General features: G+C 42.3%; 1 protein-coding gene across 1 annotated transcript in view; it reads left to right on the plus strand.

Moving 5' to 3' along the window:
• Positions 1–23210, plus strand: part of LOC140468096 (adhesion G protein-coupled receptor E3-like) — a 50771-nt gene that overhangs the window by 19535 nt on the left and 8026 nt on the right. Inside the window, exons 5-10 of the mRNA XM_072564277.1 lie at positions 6419–6596; positions 8120–8236; positions 10953–11155; positions 12278–12448; positions 18904–19095; positions 22382–22617. Coding sequence (XP_072420378.1) covers positions 6419–6596; positions 8120–8236; positions 10953–11155; positions 12278–12448; positions 18904–19095; positions 22382–22617 — 1097 coding nt within the window. The remainder of the gene's footprint in view (positions 1–6418; positions 6597–8119; positions 8237–10952; positions 11156–12277; positions 12449–18903; positions 19096–22381; positions 22618–23210) is intronic.

Below are 23210 nucleotides of genomic sequence, written 5' to 3' on the forward strand. Positions count from 1 at the left end.
GATGTACAGGAAAATTTCTGCCAGATGTGAAAATCATTTGGAGCCTTGGACGGAGGTGAGAGGGGAGGTGTGGGCGCAGGTTTTGCACCTTGTGTGGCAACAAGGTCCCCCTCCACATTCTTGACGAAAGGCTTATGCCCAAAACTTAAACTCTCCTGCTCCTCGGATGCTGCCTGACTTAATGTGCTTTTCCAGCGCCACTCTTTTTAGAGTCAGAGAGTCATAGAGATGTACAGCATGGAAACAGACCCTTCAGTCCAACCTGTCCACGCCGACCAGATATCACAACCCAATCTAGTACCACCTGCCAGCACCCAGCCCATATCCCTCCAAACCCTTCCTATTCAGATACCCATCCAAATGCCCTTAAATGTTGCAATTGTACCAGCCTCCACCACTTCCTCTGGCAACTCATTCCCTACACGAACCACCCTCTGTGTGAAAAAGTTGCCCTATAGGTCTTTTTTGTATCTTTCCCCTCTCACCCTAAACCTATGCCCTCTAGTTCTGGACTCCCGGAACCCAGGGAAAAGACTTTGTCTATTTACCCTATCCATGCCCCTCATAATTTTGTAAACCTCTATAAGGTCACCCCTCAGCCTCTGACGCTCCAGGGAAAACAGCCCCAGCCTGTTCAGCCTCTCCCTACAGCTCAAATCCTCCAACACTGGCAACATCCTTGTAAATCTTTTCTGATCCCTTTCAAGTTTCACAACATCTTTCAGATAGGAAGGAGACCAGAATTGCATGCAATATTCCAACAGTGGCATAACCAATGTCCTGTACAGCCGCAACATGACCTCCCAACTCCTGTACTCAATACTCTGACCAATAAAGGAAAGCATACCAAACACCTTCTTCACTATCCTATCTACCTGCGACTCCACTTTCAAGGAGCTATGAACCTGCACTCCAAGGTCTCTTTGTTCAGCAACACTCCCTAGGACCTTACCATTAAGCGTATAAGTCCTGCTAAGATTTGCTTTCCCAAAATACAGCACCTTGCATTTATCTGAATTAAACTCCATCTGCCACTTCTCAGCCCATTGGCCCATCTGGTCCAGATCCTGTTGTAATCTGAGGTAACCCTCTTCACTGTCCATTACACCTCCAATTTTGGTGTCATCTGTAAACTTACTAACTGTACCTCTTATGCTCACATCCAAATCATTTATGTAAATGACAAAAGGTAGAGGACAAGGACTGATCCTTGTGGCACTCCACTGGTCACAGGCCTCCAGTCTGAAAAACAACCTTCCACCACCACCCTCTGTCTTCTACCTTTGAGCCAGTTCTGTATCCAAATGGCCAGTTCTCCCTGTATTGCGTGAGACCTAAACTTGCTAATCAGTCTCCCATGGGGAACCTTGTCGAACCCCTTACTGAAGTCCATATAGATCACATCTACCACTCTGCCCTCATCAATCCTCTTTGTTACTTCCTCAAAAAATTCAATCAAGTTTGTGAGACATGATTTCCCACACACAAAGCCATGTTGACTATCCCGAATCAGTCCTTGCCTTTCCAAATACATGTGCATCCTGTCCCTCAAGATTCCTTCCAACAACTTGCCCACCACCGATGTCAGGCTCACTGGTCTATAAATCCGTCTTAAACAGTGGCACCACATTAGCCAATCTCCAGTCTTCCAGCACCTCACCTATGACAATCAATGATACAAATATCTCAGCAAGAAGCCCAGCAATCACTTCTCTAGCTTCCCACAGAGTTCTAGGGTACACCTGATCAGGTCCTGGGGATTTATCTACTTTTATGTGTTTCAAGACATCCAGTACTTCCTCCTCTGTAATATGGACATTTTGCAAGATGTCACCATCTATTTCCGTACAGTCTATATCTTCCATATCCTTTTCCACAGTAAATATTGATGCAAAATATTCATTTAATATCTCCCCCATTTTCTGTGGCTCCACACAAAGGCCACCTTGCTGATCTTTGAGGGGCCCTATTTTCCCCCCAGTTACTCTTTTGTCCTTAATATTTTTGTAAAACTCTTTTGATTCTCCTTAACTCTGTTTGCCAAAGCTATCTCATGTACCCTTATTGCCCTCCTGATTTCCCTCTTAAGTTTCCTCCTCCTTCCTTTATATTCACTCGATCTATCCTGTCTATACCTGACATATGCTTCCTTCTTTTTCTTAACCAAACCCTCAATTTCTTTAGTCATCTAGCATTCCAATACCTACCAGCCTTTCCTTTCACTCTGACAGGAATATACTTTCTCTGGATTCTCATTATCTCATTTCTGGAGGCTTCCCATTTTCCAGCCGTCCCTTTACCTGCGAACATCTGCCCCCAATCAGCTTTCGAATGTTCTTGCCTAATACCATCAAAATTGGCCTTTCTCCAATGTAGAACTTCAACTTTTAGATCTGGTCTATCCTTTTCCATCATTATTTTAAATCTAATGGAATTATGGTCACTTGCCCCAAAGTGCTCCCCCACTGACACCTCAGTCACCTGCCCTGCCTTATTTCCCAAGAGTAGGTCAAGTGTTGCACCTTTTCTAGTAGGTACATCCACATCCTGAATCAGAAAATTTCTTATACACACTTAGCAAATTCCTCTCCATCTAAACCTTTAATACTATGGCAGTCCCAGTCTGTGTTTGGAAAGTTAAAATCCCCTACCATAACCACCCTATTATTCTTACAGATAGCTGACATCTCCTCACAAGTTTGTTTCTCAATTTCCCTCTGATTATTGGGGGGGTCTATAATACAATCCTAATAAGGTGATCATCCCTTTCTTATTTCTCAGTTCCACCCAAATAACTTCCCTGGATGTATTTCCAGGAATATCCTCCCTCAGCTCAACTGTAATGCTGTCCCTTATCAAAAAATGCCACCCCCCCCCCTTTGCCTCCCTTTCTATTTTTGTTTCACTCTGACTCTCCAGCATTTGCAGTCCTCACTTTGTCCTACATAATGAAACACCATTGCTGAACAATTAACACAAAGGACAAAAACTAGCCTCCCATCCATTGACTGCACCTATACTTCCTGCTGCCTGAGGAAAGCAGCCAATATAATCAAAGACTCTTCCCCACCCTGATTATACTCTCTTCTATCCTCTTCTGATAGATGTATAATATAAAAGCTTGCATACATGGACAAATAGATTCAAAACTAACTTATTCTCTGCTGCTTTTAGACTTCTGAATGGAGCTCTTAAATTTTAACTTTAATGTTTGTCTCGTTCCACGTACATCTTCTCTGCAGCTGTAACATAATATTCTTCGCTCTGCTCTACTATCCTATGCACATTGTTACAGTATGATCTGCCTGTACTGCATGTAAAACAAAACTTTTCACTGCACCTAGGTATATGCGACAATCACAAATCAAATCAATTCAAATTTAGCAAGTCAATCTGATACATCGGACTTAGATGTGTACTAAAGCATGGATAACATGGGTTAAAACTCCAGCTCTGTCTTTGTACTAGGATTACACATGATTTCAGTTCCAGCCTGTAGGAACCAGGGCTGAATTATTTGCTTGAGCTGTCAAGCAAAGGTGCCTGGGTTCACTTGAGATTTTGCAGACTTCCTTACAAAGAGGTCTTTTGTCCCTAATGTCATTTGATGATAGACTCTCTACATTCCCACATAATGATATAATCTTTATCTTAGAGGAAATACTAGAGCAGGAGTAAGAGGAATTCCCTATCTCTGCAGCCTCCATTGCCCCAACCCTCCAAGGTGTTTGCGTTCTTCAAATTCTAACCTTTTATGGATTTCCAAGTTTAATGCTCGATCATCACTTTCTCAGGGCCCCAGGCTCTGGAATACCATATACATCAGCTATTCCACCTTTCTTCATCATTTCCATTAGATCATAAAAATATAGAAACAGGAGAGAACCATTTAGCCCATTGGACCTCTTCCACCATCCAGTAAGAATAGGGATGACTTGATTTTAGCCAAACATCACTTCCCAAAACTTTCCTGTCAATCAAAAATCAAACTCAGCTGTCAGGATGTTCAATGGCTCAACCTCCATTGTTCTCTGTGAAACAAAGTCCTAAAGATTAATATCTTTTTGACGGAAAAGGTCCCCCTTATACTGGAACTGTGCTCCTTAATTCCAGATTCCCCCCAAGGGAAACTATTCTCAGCGTCTATCGTGTCAAGCCCCTCAGAATGTAATATGTTACAATAAGATCCCTCTCATTTTTCTAAACTTTATTGAGGCTCAGCCCAAATGTGGCAACCACTTACTCCCAGGAATCAACTGAGTGAACATTCTTCGAACCACTTCTGATGCAAGTATATCCCTTTCGTAATATTTTAATTTAAACAGTGCTCAGATGATGTCGCACAAGTGGCCATACTACTGTAGCAAGGCTTTTCTACTGTTATCCTTCATCCCCTTTGATGTTAAGGTGAACACTCTATTTACCTTGTTAATTGCTTGCTGAATCTTCTTGCTAACGTAGCATGAGATTTGAGTACACAGAAGGTCCAAAGATCATGAAACATTAATTCTTTTTCCCATTGGCATTAAGTTATAATGAAAGTGAAGGTAAATTAAGGTTAAATGAGGGAATATTTACATGGAATGAAACCTGTGGTTTATGTTGAGTTGAGAGAGGCTGAATAGACTGGGGCTATTTTACCTTGAGGCTGAAGGATGACCTTCCAGAGGTTTACAAAATCATGAGAGGCATGGAGAGGGCGCATAGTCAAGGTCTTTTGCCCAGGGCAAGGGAGTCCAAAATGAGAGGGTATAGCATTATGGTGAGAGGGGAAAGATTTAAAAGGGACCTAAGCGGCGATTTTTTAAGGAAAAGGCTTAAACGGCATGAACTGCCTGAGGAAGTGGTGGAGGTGGTACAACTACAACATATAAAAGGCATCTGGATGGCTTTATTGAATAGGAATGGTTTAGAGGGATATGGACCAAATGGTAGCAAATGGGACTAGATTTATTCAGGATATCTGGTCAGCATGGATGCATAGGACTAAATGGTCTGTATCTCTACTGGACATCTCTATGACTCTATGACTGCCCTCCTCACATATCATCCTTCCCTCAAAGAGACTGCTTTTTCCAGAGAGGGTCTGTTCGACTACTCCACATACTATTGCCTGCAGCAGGAGGCCCTGTCAGAATTGCTTGATCTCCCCTGCTCAGCGCCCTCCCACAACATAGCCACCTGCTGCTCACGATTCCATTACAGTAACGTCTTATGATTCATGTACAAGTGGACACAGATAACTCTATACAGCAGCTCCCTGCGATGTTTCTCCATTTAAATGATATTCTGGACTTTTAATCTTTCTGCCAAAGTGGACAACCTCGTATTTACCACATTAGCCTCCATCTGCCAATTCTTTGCCAATTGCCTTGACCTATCTGTATCTCTTTGCCGACTCTTTGCATCATCTTCAATTTGCTTTCCTATGCATTATTGTTAATTCTTTCAAGGAGGCTGGGCATTGTTGACAAGATCAGCATTTGTTGCTTTTCCTCAATTGCCTTTGAACTGAGGCCATTTCAAATGGTCTATATACTTTGAGGTAAGAAGCCTATGTTTTATGTTTGGCTGATGGCCCCTTCATGAATTCCCCCTTCTGAAGAGAGATTGGATCATCCAAGGTGAATGTGGATTTGATATCCAATAGGACGTTCTTATCTGATAGATGTGTAGTGTCCTATCATTGTGTAGCTTGTAAGAGCCCATACTATATCTCTGCAATAGTAGACAAACCAATGTGTGAAGCTGATGTAAAGATGACCATTTGTAAAGGTAAGAGTGTTCAAACACGGACTGTAGATTGGGCAGGATCTGAGTGATGTGTGCCAGTGGTAAACCAGTAAGGGCTACATGTGATTGCAGACCCACAGCAGTGGGATTGATACTGAGCTCTATTCTGGAAAGGAGACCACTCAGTTTCAAGATAACAAATGCTGGTAATTTCCAATGTGGACAAGGCAGGAGGTTGGCAGTAGGGAACAGAAGCACTGAAGGCACAATGGCTGAATGTCCTTCTTTGGCACTGTCTGTGATTCTGTGAAAACTCCTGTTTTGGCTATTTCCTTCATTTCAAAGTTTATTTTTGTGAAATGCAGTTCACTGCGAGTGTGATATCTTTCACCAAGTAGTAAGAGAGAGGGGCATTAATCTCATTTATTGAGGCACTTAATTGGCATCACAGGTGGAGGTAGTAGAGGGCAGAAACAGGAAAGGAGGAAAAAGGGTGAGGAAAGGAAGATTCCAAGACAATCACAGTGACAGAAGTGTAGGAAAAGGAGGTGAGAAAACAAAAAAAAATGTGAGGAGGGAAGAGAGGAGGTAGTTCAGAGAGTGAAGGAATGAGAGTAAATGAATATAAAGAGGCAAAGAAAACAGATCCACAAGTTCAAGAAGCTATTTGTTTTTCTATCCTTAGGCCATCGCAAACTTTACAAATGGTGTCTTCAGTATGAATTCACAGCTACAGAACATGACCAACAGTCAGCAGTTAAATGTAGCAGCAGCCATCTTGGATCTCTTGGAGAATATGGCAATGGCTGTTGCTTTGACTTTGCCCAGTGGAGAAACAAAGTCAATCTCAGAAGACTCTTTTGGTAAAGTATTACTCAGTACAAATGCTAACCCTTGAGATGTTGAGTTGACACAGTAGGCATCTTTTAATCAAAGGAAAGGTTGTTTATTTCTGGTTTTATGGTCAGCGCAGTCTGAGCCAGTTGGCACTTTACTGGAAGAAATGCATCAATAAAAATTGTGACATCTGATTAAAAATTTCAATCAGTATTTCTTAGGATTTCTTTTAGGAACATACAGAAACATTATTGTCAATGCTGCTGTGTCATAGAGCTGAAAAGTTCTTTGATTGTATTTGGCGATCAAATTTCCACAGAAACACTGCTGATGAAATTGATATTAGTGCAGGTTCCTGTTTCTGTACATAAGGCCATAACATATAGAAGCAGAATTAGGCCATTTCTGTCTTCTCCTCATAGCTCTTGATCACCTTACTATTCCAGAAACTAGCTACCTCTGACTCAAAAAGATTCAATGACTTAGCCTCTGTAGCTTTATGTGACAATAAGTTACGTAGATTCATCACCCTCTGGTTGAAGAAATTCCTCCACATCTCCATTCTAAAACATCATCCCTTTAGTCCGAGGCTGTGCTTTCTGGTCACAGTCTCTCCTCGTGGTAGAAACATCTTCTCCACATTCACACTATCCAGGTGTCTCAGTATTCTGTATTCTCTTCCTCATCCTTGCAAATTCAAAAGTATCAGCTGTTCAAAAGTGAACGTGTATGAACATTTATTGAGAGCAGATTTCAATATTTTCACTGTCTCTTCTGTGCCTCAGTGGGTTATTTTACTGCCTCTCGGTGAGAAAACTGGGGGCTCGTGTATCATTCCAGAGGTTTTGAGTACAAGATCGAGGCAGACAATCACACAACAATTCTGAGGGAGGGTTGCACTGTCAGAGGGACTGTCTTTCACATCTGACATGAAGTTGAGGTATTTGGCTTCAGATTTTGTAAATGCAGGCTGTTTGGGTGGGGTCTATATTTGGCCTGTCACAATAATGGAAGGAACATCATGTTTGATTCAATCAGACACTTGCTGAGAAACATCGGCTACATACCAGGTTCTGCACTTGATACTGAAATTCATTCATAACATTGTTCAATTGTCTGCTAGGTGGAATGTCCTGAGTGTGCTCATTGCTAGGCCAATAACCATTGTAAGATAGCCAGTCGAGCTTGCAATGTGGCTCATTTATTCTCGCAAGAAGCAACATACATTCACGGACAGGGACTCATTCCCAGCAAACAAAGGAATATGTTTGACAACAAGCACAGACAGTGCTGGGGAAACTCAGTAAGGTTTGGCAGCATTCTGTGAAGTGAAAAAGAATTCATGCTTTGAATCCAATATGACTCTTTTTGAGAAGCAATGAGCTTGATGTCTCCGGTTGAGGGGGCAAAGTGCAAAGCAGGGAAGCGATGAGTATTTAGATAGGCTCACAATGAATCATCAAGTAACATCAAAGACAAGTAAACCTGTGAGAGAGAAAGAGGCATGGTGATTTCTGCATCCTTCACAAAGTCTTATCTTTACTTTTAGCTGGCAAGATCCAGGTGTTTGGTAATCAAAGTATGCCAGACGACTTGATAAAAATTGATATCTGGAATAACACCATGGAGATAAACTGGAGAACAGTCTTGGGAAAAAAGAGCTCTGGTAAATGTTTAGTTTCTTTTACATCCAAATTTGTATTTTACAACCCTCTGTGTTAAGAATTGCTTCTATTCTCTTCCTTCTTTCCTTCCTCTCTCTCTCTCTCTCAACTCTCTTTCTTTCTCTCTTTTCATTACCCTGATTCATTTCTTGTTTTCTGTGCTGGCAGTCTTGGGAGGAAGTCACTTATCTTATGAGATAAACCTGAGGTGATAATCGTGTCATTGGCATGTAGACGAATGAGCCTTGATCTTTCTGAAATATGTAGCATTCTGAGAGACTTGACTGGTCAGATATTTCCCATTGCAGAGACAATCCACAACTAAAGGGAAAGTGTCACCATAGTCCTACCAGAGCACAGGGCTACTCTCTCATTAGAGAGAGATGACTGGTGGTGTTTTAAACTGACAGTCACTACACCTCAGGCAAGGGGAGAGGTTGAGAAGGAAGGTGGAATTTGATTGTAATAAAAATCTGGAATTAAGATCTGATGGGGACTGTGAATCCATTGTCGATTGTTGGGAAAAAATCCACCTCAAAGGACATTTGAGGAAGGAAACTGCCCTTCTTACCTGGTCCGGTCTACATGTGACCACAGACCTACAGCAATGTGTGGTTAACTCTTAACTGCCCTCTGGGCAATTAAGGATGGGCAATAATACTTAGCTGGTCTGCGACACCCTCATCCCATTAAATGAATGAATGAAACTGAGCAAACTAACCCCGTTCATCTAGAACTATGGTCCACAGGACTCCCATTGAAGAGAGAGATGTGGAGCAGTCTTTTCTCTCAGAGGCTCATTAAGTTTGTAGACATCCCTGCATCAATAATGAGTGGAGATTGGGTCATTGAATTTATTTAAGGACAGAGTTATGATTGTCAAGGGTTATTGGGGGCGGGGTGGGGAAAGACAGGAAATTGGAGTTAAGGTCATGAATCAGGTCAGCTGAAAATATATTGAATGGGAGAAATTGGGCTGAATGGTCTATTTCTGCTCCGAGTTGTGTTTCTTGCTTAGGAAGTGTTTCTTGGCCTTGGAAAACTGTGAGAGTGGGCACTTTTCTTTAGAGGCCAATCAGAGCCAACACTGTGGAACTGTGGGTAGTCCATCTGCTTGGGCTGAGCTGGGGTGAGAACTGAAGAAATGTGAAAATAATTTGTTAGTGACGGAGCACACAGGTGCTTTGTGGCTATAAACATGACTCCAGGATGGCATATTGTTACAACACGGAGTAAACCCTTCTGCTAATTTAAACCAGACCCACAGAAAAAACTCACCTCACCTCATAATCTGTTACAATATGAGTTATAAAGAACTACCAATTCCTCTTATTTAAAGAAAAAAATTAACAATTTATCCTTTAACTCCAAGTTAAAAAAAATTAAACAACAACTATCTACGCTGTAAACCTCATTTGTCTGATCAATTTATCTACTTCCCACTTGACAACAATGTGCTGATCCAATAAACCCCCTCACCCCAATTAAGTTTAAAAAAAAATTCAAATTTCAAAACCAGTCAGCTGTGTCAATTCTTCTCTCTATTTTCCTTTGTAGATTTTCCTGTTAACTTTACTTCAGTCTTTTGCTTCACAGATTTCATATGAAAAGGTACCTTTCAGAGAGCAATTCTGCGGGTGCTGTCTGTTTGGGCTCTTTGCTGCTTTGGTTAACTGTTTAAAATGCCCAATTTTATACCCTAAAACATTGGATCATCTCATTGGTTTGATGTCATCAAAACATTAAAATTCAAATTCGATTGGATTTTGGTATCTTGGTGCATAATTTAAACTGATTGGCCAAATTCGAATTTGTTGTGTGCCATTGGCAACTCAGCTCCAGCCATTTGTTTCACAGCCAAATGTTACATTTTTAAATTGTTCAGCACACTCTGTGCTTGCAGTCGGTCCTTGCCAGCTTTTACTCTCTCTTAAAGGTACAGTACACACCTAGAAATTCATAACAGTACTGTCTCCTGAGTGTTTGGGTAAAGGATTTAATGGAATGGTTGCAGGGATTTCTGAAGGGATGGTGATCAGCCAGAAATCATGGTCCACATCAGACCAATGGTATCGGAATAAAAGAGAAACGAGGTCCTGCAAACGGACTTTAGGGAATTAGGTAGGAAATTGAAAAGCAGGACTTAAAGGTCGTAATCTCTGGGTTATTCCCAATGCCACACAATTACCCAGTGAGTATAAAAATGGTAAGACAGTGCAGGTGAATGTGTGGCTCATTATGTCTTTGCTTTTTGCTGATATTTCTGTACATGTTACCTGCTGTGATTCAAGTGACTATACTTCAAAAGGAGTGTTTTCAGAAATCCTGAGATCATGAAAGGTGCTATATAAATACAAGTCCACAAATATGCTTGTGAGCTCTTGTGGCAATAAATCAACACTAGTTCAAATTTTGGCACCTTTTCTCGTGCAGTATAAACTTGGAGATTTGGTACTCTTACAATTCTATCCTGATGAGTGCAAAGCGAAAAACTTTGAATATTTCTCCTTTTTCAGCTTCTGCACTGCTGAGTGAGTCATACATTTTTATGATATTTAAAAATTGCCTTACTTTAATATTTGGAACCATTCTACACTCCATCATTGGAATGGATACAATGAGTTGTAGAATTGGACTTATAGCTAGATCAACTGCTGTTGCCAAATTATTTCAGATGACTTGACACTCACCAAAGTCCAAATTGCTTTGCTCCCCCAGACTTTGCTGCAGTCTCCTTCTTTGTATTCAGTGACATGGAATCCATTTTGAACAACACGATCCGTAAAGATGGCGTCAAGCAGTTGGAGGCAACTGAAGGAACAGGCTGGTTAAACTCCAAAGTGGTAACAGCCAGAATCAGTAACAAAGCAGCCAGCCACGATTTGACAGAAATGGTCATTTTTACACTGAAACTCAACCAGGTTTGTAAGGGTGACTTTCAGGCTTGTCATGAAACAGGAACTGCATTGGTCTACAATGAACGATTGGACAGCATAGTGAGGTGTTTTACTCTGTATCTAACTCTTGGTAATGTTGAATGGATTAGGTTAGAGGAAACTTTCTTTTATCTAAGTCCTGTGCTGTCCCTTTCCTGGGAGTGTTTGATGAGAACAACACAGAGGAAGCTTTATAGAGTCATAGAGTAATAAGCTCAGAAAAAGACCTTTCGGTCCAAATTTCCCGTCATGTCTTTCACTCTTAAAATATACCCCTAGTCTTGAAATCCCCCACCCTAGAGAAAAGACACCTGTCATTCACCATATCTATATCCTTCATTATTTTTTAAACCTCTATTTGGTACCCTATATCTAACCTCTTGCTGTCCCTGTCCTGGGTGTGTTTTATGGGGACAGTGTGGAGGGGCTATACTTTCCATTTACTTTGAATTTGAAAGAAAATAGAGCACTCTATTATCTGTTCAAAAGAGTAGAGGGATCTTTATACTGTATCTAATCCCATGCTGGAACTATCCAGGAGTCTTTAATGGGGACTTTGCAGAAAGAACTTTACTTTCAGTTTAATAGAGTAGAGGAAGACTTACTCTGTACCTAACCTTGTGCGGGATATTTAAAGGATGTTTAGTGTAGAGGCAGCTGTACCCTGTATTTATCACATGCCCTTCCTTGCCCAGGGAATGTTTGTTGGGGCAGTGTAATGAGAGCTTTACTTTCAGTTTAAAAGATTAGAAGGCATTTTACTCCACAGCTAACACTGCGCTGTTCCTTTTCTGGGATTGTTTAATGGGCACACTGTAGGGAGAGTTTTACTCCATATCTGACCCAGTGGGGACAGTGTAGAGACAACTTTACTCATGCTATACCTGTCTTCAGAGTGTTTGATGGGGACAGTGTAGAGGGAGATTTTGCTAATGTTGCTAACATAATGGTGTGAAATATATTTTTACATCTTAAATTCCTATTTCAAGAAGGTTACTGTGTACTCATCGCCTGGTTGCTTTCTGTATGGCTGCCGTTCAGAGAGGTGGGAATATTTAAATCTGTGGCAGGTGCAGGCTGTATAACAAGGTTTGTTCCTTCATGCAGGATACCAAAGATCACGAAAAGGCCGAATGCATTTATTTGAAGATAACAGAAGGGGGAAGTTTCTGGTCCTCTGAGGGCTGCTTCCTGATTAGTTCCAATGGAAGCTACGTAATATGCCAATGTAACCATCTGACGAGCTTTGCTGTTTTAATGTCTCCAATTGAGATCGAGGTAAAACATTGTTCAAACTCCAGTCAAAGAGGGAAGTAAACCCAGAAACAGAGGGAACAGAAAAGTGGAAAAGTCAGAAAGCAGAGATCGATAGAATCAGAGAGTCAGGAATCAGGCACACAAGAATGAGATCAGATAAAGCTGGTGTGACAGAATAACACCCAAAGGTGACAGAGAGCAGGAAAGTGACTCCATTAGTGACTACTGAGTGATCTAGAGAGTGAGCCCACAGAGTCCTGAAATGCCACGTAGTGAGCCAGACTGTGGATTTCAGAGAGTGACCCAGACTGAGACCCCAGAGTGACCTCAGAGATGAATCCTGCACTGACCTTGGACACTCCAGAAAGTCACCCCAGGAATGACCACAGAGATTGGCACGGAAAATCGCCCAGAGAGTGAACATATTGAAAACTCAGGAATGCCCCAGACAATGACCCCAGGGAATGATGCCATGGAGTTACCTGAGAAAATGAACTGTCAACAACAAGCAGAACCAGAATGCAGCAAGAAGCAGGCGATGGAGGCCCAAGAGATATTCTCTACTAGTACCAAATATTAACCAGTCAGTGAGCACAGTGCAGCCCTCTGACACTTTCAGAAATGTTCATTGCTACACCAGGGTCTGGGAACTCTGCTGTATGAATCTCAGCAAAATATAATTATATACCATGTGGTACCAAGTGAAACTGGGGTTTCCCTTTACTAAAATAGTGTGTCATTTTCAGGGACACAACAGATGAAGTACACAGAACGTAAACATTACCAACTGCACACAGACAGATGGGTGGTTCCATGGAACTCGGCTGAATTGTGTTTCCTCATGCTGAAAATAAAAGGGAGAAGTGAAAGCTTTAAAATAGTTATGGGGATAGTCATACGACATGGAAACAGACCCTTCGGTCCAACTTGTCCGTGCCAGCTAGGCTTCCTTAACCAAATTAGTCCCACTTACCATTATGGTCCATTATCTCTCTTAAAGCTTTCCAATTCTTGTACCTGTCTTTTAATTGTTAGTTAGTTAGTTCCACATACAAACCACTCTCTGTGTGAAAAGAATTGCCTGAGCACATAAGTCAGACCTGACAGTCCAATCTCGTGACTGAGGGAGTGTGACACTGTCAGGGGTGCCATCATTCAGATGTGAAAGTAAATCAAAGACCTACCTGCTAGGGGGATGTTAAAGTTATCATGGTGCTATTTTGAAGTAAAACAGTGGAGTTTATCCCAACATCAATATTTATTCCAGAAGCAACATCACTGGTCATTATTAGAATCAATCAAAAATAAACGATGAACAAAGTGTGAAACAGGTTTTGATGCAGTGATAATGGCCTTCCACCGGAGCCAGGAGACCTAGTTTCAAGTCTCACCATCTCTAGAGGCGTGGAAGAACACCTCTGACCAGGTTAATTAAAATACTTTGGATGCTGGATATCCGAAATCAAAATGGAAAGGCCTGGTGACCTCTGAAGAGAAAGAAAAACAGAGTTAACGCTTAAGAGTCCAGTATGACTTATTTCAGAATAGACTATCATTGTTTTACCCAAGTGAAAGTTGCCAGAAGACTGTGGATTCATTTAAAAGAGATGGTTGTCAGTGATTTTAACTCATGGCACAGCACGGTGACTCAGTGCTGCCTCATTGCTGCCTCATGGCATCAGGGACCTGGGTACAATTCCAGCCTCAAGCGACTGTGTGGAGTTTACACATTCTCCCTATGTCTGCGTGGGTTTCCTCTCACAGTCCAAAGATGTGCAGGTTAAGTGAATTGGCTATTTTATGTTGCCCATAGTGATCAGGGATGTGTAGGTCAGGTGCATTAGTTTGGGATAAATGTTGAGTAATGGGGTAAGAGAATGGGTCTGTGTAGGTTATTCTTCAGAGAGTTGGTGTGGACCTGTTGGGCCTGTTTCCACAATGAAAGGATTCTACAATTAACTTGGGGGTGACCATGCCCAAGACAAGGAGTGAGCATAAGGAGGCAGGGTCTTCATGGTGACCTCAGCTGTTCTAGCCAGTGAAGCCCTTGTCCCTTGAATGCATAAACAAAAAATATTCAAAGTTTCCTGCATTTGGGGAAGGGTCCATTCAACTGGAAAATACTGAATTTAACTCAAGTAAAAGCAAAACACTGCAATGATGGAAATCTGAGATAAACATAGAAAAGATGGAGAAATGCCGCAGGTCTGGCAGCATCTAAAGGGAGAGAAACAGTTAATGTTTTGAATCTGGTATGACTTCCCTTTCAGATGATGAATATAATACCATTATTCAACACAGGAGGGAGGCAGAAAGCAAGAAACCAAAAGCTAGTTAATTTAACATCTGTCAGAGGGAAGATTATAGAAGCTACTATTAAAGATGTGAGAGTAGGACTCAGAAAAATTCAAAATAATCAGGCAGAGTCAATATGGTTTTCTGAAAAGAAAATTGTGCTTATCCAATTTATTGGAATTCTTTAAGAAGTAACACATCTTGTCGGTAAAGTGACAGATATATAGAACAACCTCAGTCATCCGAATATCAACTACCCGAATTTCAGATTATCTAAACAAGATCTCAAGGTCCTGTAAAAACATTATCTAATATCCGAACAATCAGTTATCTGAACAATCAGTTATCTGAACAAAATACTCCCCACCCGTCTCGTTCAGGTATTCGAGGTTGTTCTGTAGTGTACCTACATTTCTAGAAAGTATTTAATAAGATGACATTCAAAGATTATTGCGGCAAATGAACTTTCATGGTGTAGAGGGTAATATATTGACATGGATAGAAGATTGACTAGCTAACAGGAGTTAATATAGCAAGATGTCATGTATGGTGTATCACAAGGATCAGTGCTGGCACCTTAATTTTTAACAATTTATATCAATGACTTGGATAAAAAGGTTGAAGACATAGGGAAGGTAAATTTTCCAATGGCACAAAAATAGGAAACGTAAGTTGCATCAAGGACATAGGAGCTATGAACATATCTAAATAGTTTGAGTGAGTGGGCAATGATCTTGCAAATGGAGTATAATGGGGAAAATGTGAAATTGTCTTTTCTGTCAGGAAGAAGTGATAAAGAATCATATTATTCAAATAGTGACAGTTCGCGTAGCTCTAAGATGTAGAGGGACCTGTACATCCAAGTACATGAATCACAAAAGGCTATTATGCAGCTGCAGCTCATAGTTTGGAAAATTAATAGAATGTTATCATTTATTGTGAGGGAATATGGAAGTTACGTTTCAGTAACTGATGAAACTACATCTGGAGTATTATATCCAGTTATTGGTCTTCTTTATTTACGAAAGGGAGTAAATGTGTATGAATCAGTTCAGAGAAGGTTGACTGGGCGGCAAGTCACTGGGCCCGAAACACTGATTTTGTTTTTCACTCCACAGATGCTGCCAGACCTGTTGAGTTTCTCTTGCAATTTCTGTGTTTGTTTGTTTCAATTCTCCAGCATCAACAGTTTTTTTGTTTTATTTACCTGACTAATAGCTGGAATAAATGGTTGTCTCAGGTTGAAACATTGGACAGTTGAGGCTTGCATCTGCTGGAATTTAGAGAAATAGGAGGTGTCTTAGAATCAGGGAATCATGGAGTCCTACAGCACAGAAACAGATCCTTTGGTCCAACCAGTCCATGCTGAACATAATCCCAAACTAAACTAGCCCCACCTGCCTGCTCCTGACTCATATCCCTCCAAACCTTTCCTTATCATGCACTTATCCAAATGTGTTTTAAATGTTGTAATTGTACCCACATCCACCACTTCCTGAGGAAGTTCATTCCAGATGTGAACCACATACTGTGTAAAAAAAAATTTCCCCTCCTGTCTTTTTAAATCTCTGTCCTCTCACCTTATAAATGTGCCTCCAAGTCTTGAAATCCCCTACCCAAGCAAAAAGACAACTACCATTAACTCTATACCCCTCGTTACTTTATAAACTTTTATCAGGACACCTCTCAACCTCCTAGACTGAAAAGAAGTCCCATTCTATCCGGCCTTTCTTTATAACTCAAACCTTTCATACCCAGCAACCAGCTGGTAAATCTCTTCTGAACCCCCTCCAGCTTTAATAATGTCCTTCCTATAACAGGGTGACCAGAACTGGACATTGTACTCCAGAAGAGGCCTCACCAATGTCCTGTACAACCTCAACATGACTTTCCAACTCTGATACTCAAAGGACTGAGCAATGAAGGCAAGCGTGCTAAACGCCTTTTTAACCACCCTGTCTCTAGGTGATGTGAACTTTCAAGAATTATGTACCTGCACCCCCAGGACCCTGTTCTAGAACACTACCCAAGGACCTACCATTAAATTTGAAAGCCCTTCCCTTCTTCATTGTACCAAAATGCAATACTTCACATTTATCCAGGGTGAACTCCATCTGCCATTTTTCAGTCCATTGACCCATTTGATCAAGATATTTATAATAGAAAAGTCTTGGCTGTCTACAATGCCACCACTTTTTGTGTCGTCTTACTAACTTAGTAACCACGCCATCTATATTCTCATCCAAATCATTTATATAATTATTTCAAATCCTGAGGGCTGTTGCCAGCATGATGCTGAGAGGGTGCCCCTTCTTGTATCTAGAAGAGGCGATAGTGTTTATAAATAAAGGGTTGCCCATTTAAGTCAGAGATGAAAGCAAAGTCATAAACTAGAATCACTACTTTGCAAAAAGAGGCCATTTGGCCTGTCAAGTCTGCACCAGCCCTCCAAAGCTCCCATAAGCCTACATTCACCATGGCTAATCCACCTTGACTGCACATCCCTGCACTCTGTGGGGCAATTTAGCATGACCAAACCACCTAACTTACACATCATTGGAGCTGTGGAGGAAACTGGACCACCCAGCAGAAACCCAAGCAAACAGAAGGAGGATGTGCAAACTCCACACAGACAGTCACCCAAGGCTGCAATTGAACCTGTGTCCCTGGCACTGTGAAGCAGCAGTATTAATCATTGTGCCACCATGCTGCCTAAATCTTTTCTACCAGAGGCCCATAACTTGGTTCCTCAAAAGTGTATGAAAGAAAAATCTATGAATATTTTTATAGCAGAGGTGGATAGAGTTTTGATCAGATAGGAGGAGAAAGGTCATCAGAATGTGGAGTTCAGGTTACAATCAGATCTACCATGATTGTATTAAATAGCAAAACAGGCTTGAGGCTCAGCTGTCCTATTCCTGTTCCTAACTCGTGTGTTCATAAGTCTGTATACTTGTAGTGTGGGATCGGTTGATTTATGATGCAGAGTGCCAACAAAGTCCAAATTGGCCATGCTAAATTGCCCATAGTGTTAGATGCATTAGTCAGAGGGAAATGGGTCTGGGTGTGTTACCCTTCAGAAGATCGGTGTGGACTTATTGGACCGAAGGGCCTGTTTCCACACTGTAGGGAATCTAATCTAATCTAATCTAATCTAATTTAAACTAATAGTGTGATGTGAATTCCTGCATTGGCTGAGTTTACCATGAAGGACTCTCTTTCACACCCTCTCCCCTTACCTGAGGTGTGTTGACCCTCAGGTTGAACCACCACTAGTCATCTCTCTATCTCTCTCTCTCTATGATAACTTAAGTACTTAATATTTGTGAAAATGTGAGTGAATTTGTTATCTGGAGCCCAGGCTAATGTTCTGCCTTTGTGGATTTAAATCTCACAGAGGCATCTGGTCAAATTTGAATATAATTAATAAAATCTGGAATTGAAAACTAGTCTCAGTGATCATCAACTATTGTAAAAAATCCCATCTGGTTCACTGATATCCTTTGGAGAAGGAAGTCTACCATCCTTACCCTGTCTGTCACTCCAGACCCACAGTCAATTTGGTTGTTTCTTAACTGTTTTTCGAGGAGTGGGAAACATAGCACAGGCATATTAGTGATGCCCACATCCTGGAAGCATAGCTGAGAAAGCAGGGAATTCAGGACAGACCTCTTTACACAGGGAGTGATTAGAATGTGGAACTTACTGCCGCACAGAATGACTGAGGTGAATAGTGTTGATGCATTTATAGGAAAGCTATATAGACGAGTTTTGAGAAGATTTGTAGTTCAGGTTGAGGTTCTGAATGTCGACTTGCTCGCTGAGCTGGAAGTTTCACTTTCAGACGTTTTGTCACCACACTAGGTAACATCAGCAGTGAGCCTCCAGATGAAGCGTCACCTAGTATAGTGACGAAACATCTGAAAATGAACATTCCAGCTTTGCAAGCAAACCTACATCCAGAGCTATATAGACGCATGAGGGAGAAAAGAATAGAAGTTTCTCATGTTGTTAGAATGAGATGCCAAGAGATAGGAGGTAGGTTTGTATGGAGTGTAAATATCAGTGCTGACCAGATGGGCTGAATGGCCTATTTCTGTGCTGTACACCTAAAGTAATTCTGTGAGAACATCCAAACCACTGTCCCCCAGCATGTGATTCCCTCTTTGTCATTGCTGCAGGAAGACTGGTCCTTGCTGCTGATCTCCACTGTCGGGCTCACAGTATCCCTGCTGTGCCTCGCCGCCTCCATCGTTGTGTTCACCAAGTGCCGCTCCATCCAAAAGGCCAGCATCATCGTGTACAAGCATCTGAGCATCAACCTCTTCCTAGCACAGCTCATCTTCCTAACAGGAATCCATGTGACCAACAAGGTGAGAAAGCCAACCCACAGACCACCTCCCTGAATCAGGCAGCCAAACCCAGACTCCTTACCCACACCACAAGACCCTTGACCTCTTGCTGTCTCCCTGAGGTGTCCATTCATCCCATTCAAGCCTTCATCTTAGGTTGGTCCTTTCCAATTCAGTTTCTAATCTTCAACTTCATCAGTTCAAAATACTCCAGGTCATCCAACATTACATGCAGGCTGCTACTTCATAATCCTGCAGTACTAGTTAATTTATTTGACCGCTAATGCCCAAATTGAAGAGAAAAATTAACTTTATTTTTGCTTTAGTCTCCCATGCAGACTTTCGTACATCACTTATTTCTGAAATGACCCACTGTTAACCCATCCAAACTCAATCTTCACTCTCCTTACCCTGGTCTTGACACTTGATCCTCACTTTCTCTCATTAGAACATAGGATGTGGCCATCCCTAGTTGCCCTGGAGAAGGTGGAGGTGAGCTGCTGCAGTTTGTGTGGTGTGGGGACATACAAACAATACTGTTAGGGAGGATTTAGACTGAACATCAGTGAGGAAAGGGTGATATATTTCCAAGCCAGGATGTTGTGGGGCTCGGAGGGGACCTTGCAGGTGGTGATGTTCAGCTGTATTTGCTGCCCTCGTCCTTCTAGATGGTTTGGAGAGTCCGATAGAAGGACTGGACTAAAATTCCCTGTTAGCTTGCCTCCCCTGCTGTGTGAAAGAATGAAACTTGTGAGGAAAGAGAAGGGTTGCCCCGGTGCCCTGCCCTTGCTGATATTTTTAGACAGAGGTGCTGGGGAATGTGGTATTTTATTTCATTTAATATCCATGGTGGGCTCCCAGTGGGTTTCCGGTCAGCCAAAAGAGAGTGCTCATCCACTGACCAGTCCCAGATTTGCACCAGTCCTTCTTTACCAGAAGAGGATATTGGAAATCAGTTTTGACACTGGTCTTGTACGCCACAATGAATGGGGACCACAGAGGAGTCTCCATGGGAAGGACCTCAACACCAGCTCACGCAGTGCCCCGGTATCCATTCCACAGTGACTCCAGAATTGGTTCTGATGGAAGTGGAGCCCAGCCCTAAGTCCTTCACAACAGCCACACCCTGGTCTCAGTCTCTATCCTGTTCAACTCGAGGTGGGATTGTGAAAGGAATTCCATTTGCTGTCATCTTTGAGATGTGCAATAAGATACGGAATAACACAGAGTCACAGAAATGTACCTCACAAAAAAAAAGGCCCTTCGGCCCATTGCATCTATGCCAGCCAAAAACAATCACCTACCTATTCTAATCTCATTTCCACCCCTTGGCCCACGTATATCTTGGCATTGCGAGTGCACATCTAATGACTTCTTGAACGTTATGATGCTTTCTGCCTCTGCTATCATTTCAGGCAGTGAGTTCAAAATTCCCACCATCATCTGGGTGAACAAGGTTTTCATCACATCCCCTTTAAATCTCTGCTTCCTGGTCATTGATCCATCCCTCAAGGTGAAATGTTTCTTCCTGTCTATGTTATTTCTGCCTTCATAATGTTAAAGATCACAATCATGTCCCCTCTCAGTCTCTTCTGCTCCAAGGAAAACAAGCCTAGTCAGTCCAATGTTTCTTCGTAACTAAAACTCTCCAGACCAGGCTACATCCTGGTAAATCTCCTCTGCACTCTCTCTAGCTCTATCATATTCCTCCTATAATGTTGATTCCCAAATTGTACACAATACTCCAGCTGCAGCCTATCCAGAGTTTACACTGTTTGATCATAACCACCCTACTCTTAAACTCTATTTGTTGACTACTATATCCCTTCTTAATTACTTTTATCTCCCTGCCTCACTACCTTAATGGTCGAAAAGTGTGATGCTGGAAAAGCACAGCAGGTCAGGCAGCATCCAAGGAGCAGGAGAATCAATGTTTCGGGCCTAAGCCCTTCATCAGGAATGTCGGGTGGGGGAAAGGAGCTGCGATAAATAGGAAGGTGGGGGTGGGGCTGGGGATGATGGCTGGGAAGGCAAGAGGTAGATGCAGGTGGAGGTGATGGTGATAGGTCAGAGGGGAGGGTGGAGTGGATAGGTGAGAGGCAAGATGGACAGATAGGAAGTACAGGGCAGCGGTGCCAATTTGGAGGGTTGGATCTGCGATGAGGTGAGGGGAGGGGAGATGAGAAAACTGACAAAATTGAAGTTGATGCCATGTGGTGGGAGGGTCCCAAGGTGGAAGTTGTGGCGTTCTTCCTCCAGGCGTCAAGTGGCTTGGATTTGGCAGTGCAGGAGGCCCAGGACTTGCATGTCCTTGGTGGAGTGGGAGGGGGAGTTGTAATGGTCAGCCACAGGGCAGTGGGGTTGTTTCAAGTGTCTGTCCCAGAGATGTTCCGAGAATCGTTCCATGATGAACATGCTCACCAATGTCCCTCTGATCCTCGGTGCTTCCCAAGGTCCTACCATTCATTACATATTCCTTTGCCTTGTTTGTCCTGCCCAAGTACATCATCTGACATTTATCCAAATTGATTTCCATTTGCCACTGAGGAGTCGATCTCCGTCCTTCTGTAATCTGAGGCTATTCTCTTCACTCTTTACTATTCTGCCTCAGCTCAGGAAAGTACCTACAGCTCACCAGTATAACTTTCCATTGCTCCATTCTCTTCTGTCTATTGGCAATTTAGTAGTAAGTCAGGGCCCTGCTGAAAGTCCTCTGATCTTTGAAGTCAGCAAACTCTGCCCTATTAATATCTTAATTACAACTCAAAGTTAGAAATTTCACAAAATCCCCATATATTATCCTGTTTCACTGCGTGTCTCTACCCATCTTTGTGTGCCCTGCTTCTGGCCGTGAACATGTATTTGTCTGTCTGTCTCTGCCTGTAACTACAGCCATCTGTTTTTGTGTCTCTGCCCATGTTCATGTGTTTATCTCAGTGTTTCTCTGACTATACCATGTGTGATTATCTCTGTGTGTCTCAGCCTTTGTTGTCTGTTTAGTTTATCACTATGTTTCTCTGCCTGTGGATGTTATCTGTATTTGCCTCTGTTTTTGTGTCTCTGCCTCTGTGTCAACACTGTCTGTGTGTTTATCTCTTAGTGACTGCCTGTATATGTCTCCAGATGATCTTTCCATACATGTTTCTGTCTGTGACTCTCTCTGTATCTGTATGTTATGTCTGCCTTCAGAGTGTTAGCCTTTGTGTTTATCGTGTTTGTGTGTCTACCTGTGTTTCTCTCTGTCTTTGTGGCTGTGTGTTTTTGCTCACTGCTGAAGCCTAACCAATTACTCTGATCTTCCCTCCAGGTGGTGTGTGCCCTGGTTGCAGGATGCCTACATTACTTCTTTCTAACTGTCTTTGCCTGGATGTTCCTGGATGCTTTGCAGGTTTTTATTGTGTGCAGACACCTCACAGTCACAAAGTTTACCCACACATACGTCATCAGACGGAGATACCTGTATCCCTCCGGCTATGCTGTCTCTGCACTGATTGTAATTATATCGGCAGCGATCCGTCCCTATGGTTACGGATCAGAAAAAGAGTGAGTAACTTTATGTTTAGTTGACATCACAGAATGAACAGCACCGAAGGAGTCACTTGCTGTGTCAAGCCACTGTATCTACTTTGAGGGGCTGTTTCAGAATCTTGTATATTTCAATGTTTCATTCTTCTGAATGTTTGTTTATTTTTGATGGGATGTGGGCATTGCTGGCTCTGCCAGCGTTTATTGTCCATCTCTAACTGTCCAGAGGGCAGCTAAGAGTCAACCACATTGCTGTGGATCTAGAGTCATGTGTGGAGCAGATTGTCTGAGGGCAGCATAGTGGCTCAGTGGTCAGCACTCTGTCTCACAATGCCAGGGACCCAGATTCAATTCCAGCCTTGGGTGACTGTGGAGTTTGCACGTTCTCCCCGTGTCTGTGTGGGTTTCCTTCGTGTGCTCTGGTTTGCTCCCACAGTCCCACACAATGATGCACAGTTTAGGTGAATTGGCCATGCTAAATTGCCCACAGTGTTCAGGAATGTGTAACTTAGATGCATTAGTCATGGGAAATGTAGAGTGGTAGGGAATGGGTCTGGGTACGGGTACTTTGTGGAGGATCAGTGTGGATCTGTTGGGCCAAATTGTCTGTT

Source organism: Chiloscyllium punctatum, chromosome 46 (assembly GCF_047496795.1).
Source record: "Chiloscyllium punctatum isolate Juve2018m chromosome 46, sChiPun1.3, whole genome shotgun sequence".
NCBI classification, from domain to species: Eukaryota; Metazoa; Chordata; class Chondrichthyes; order Orectolobiformes; family Hemiscylliidae; genus Chiloscyllium; species Chiloscyllium punctatum.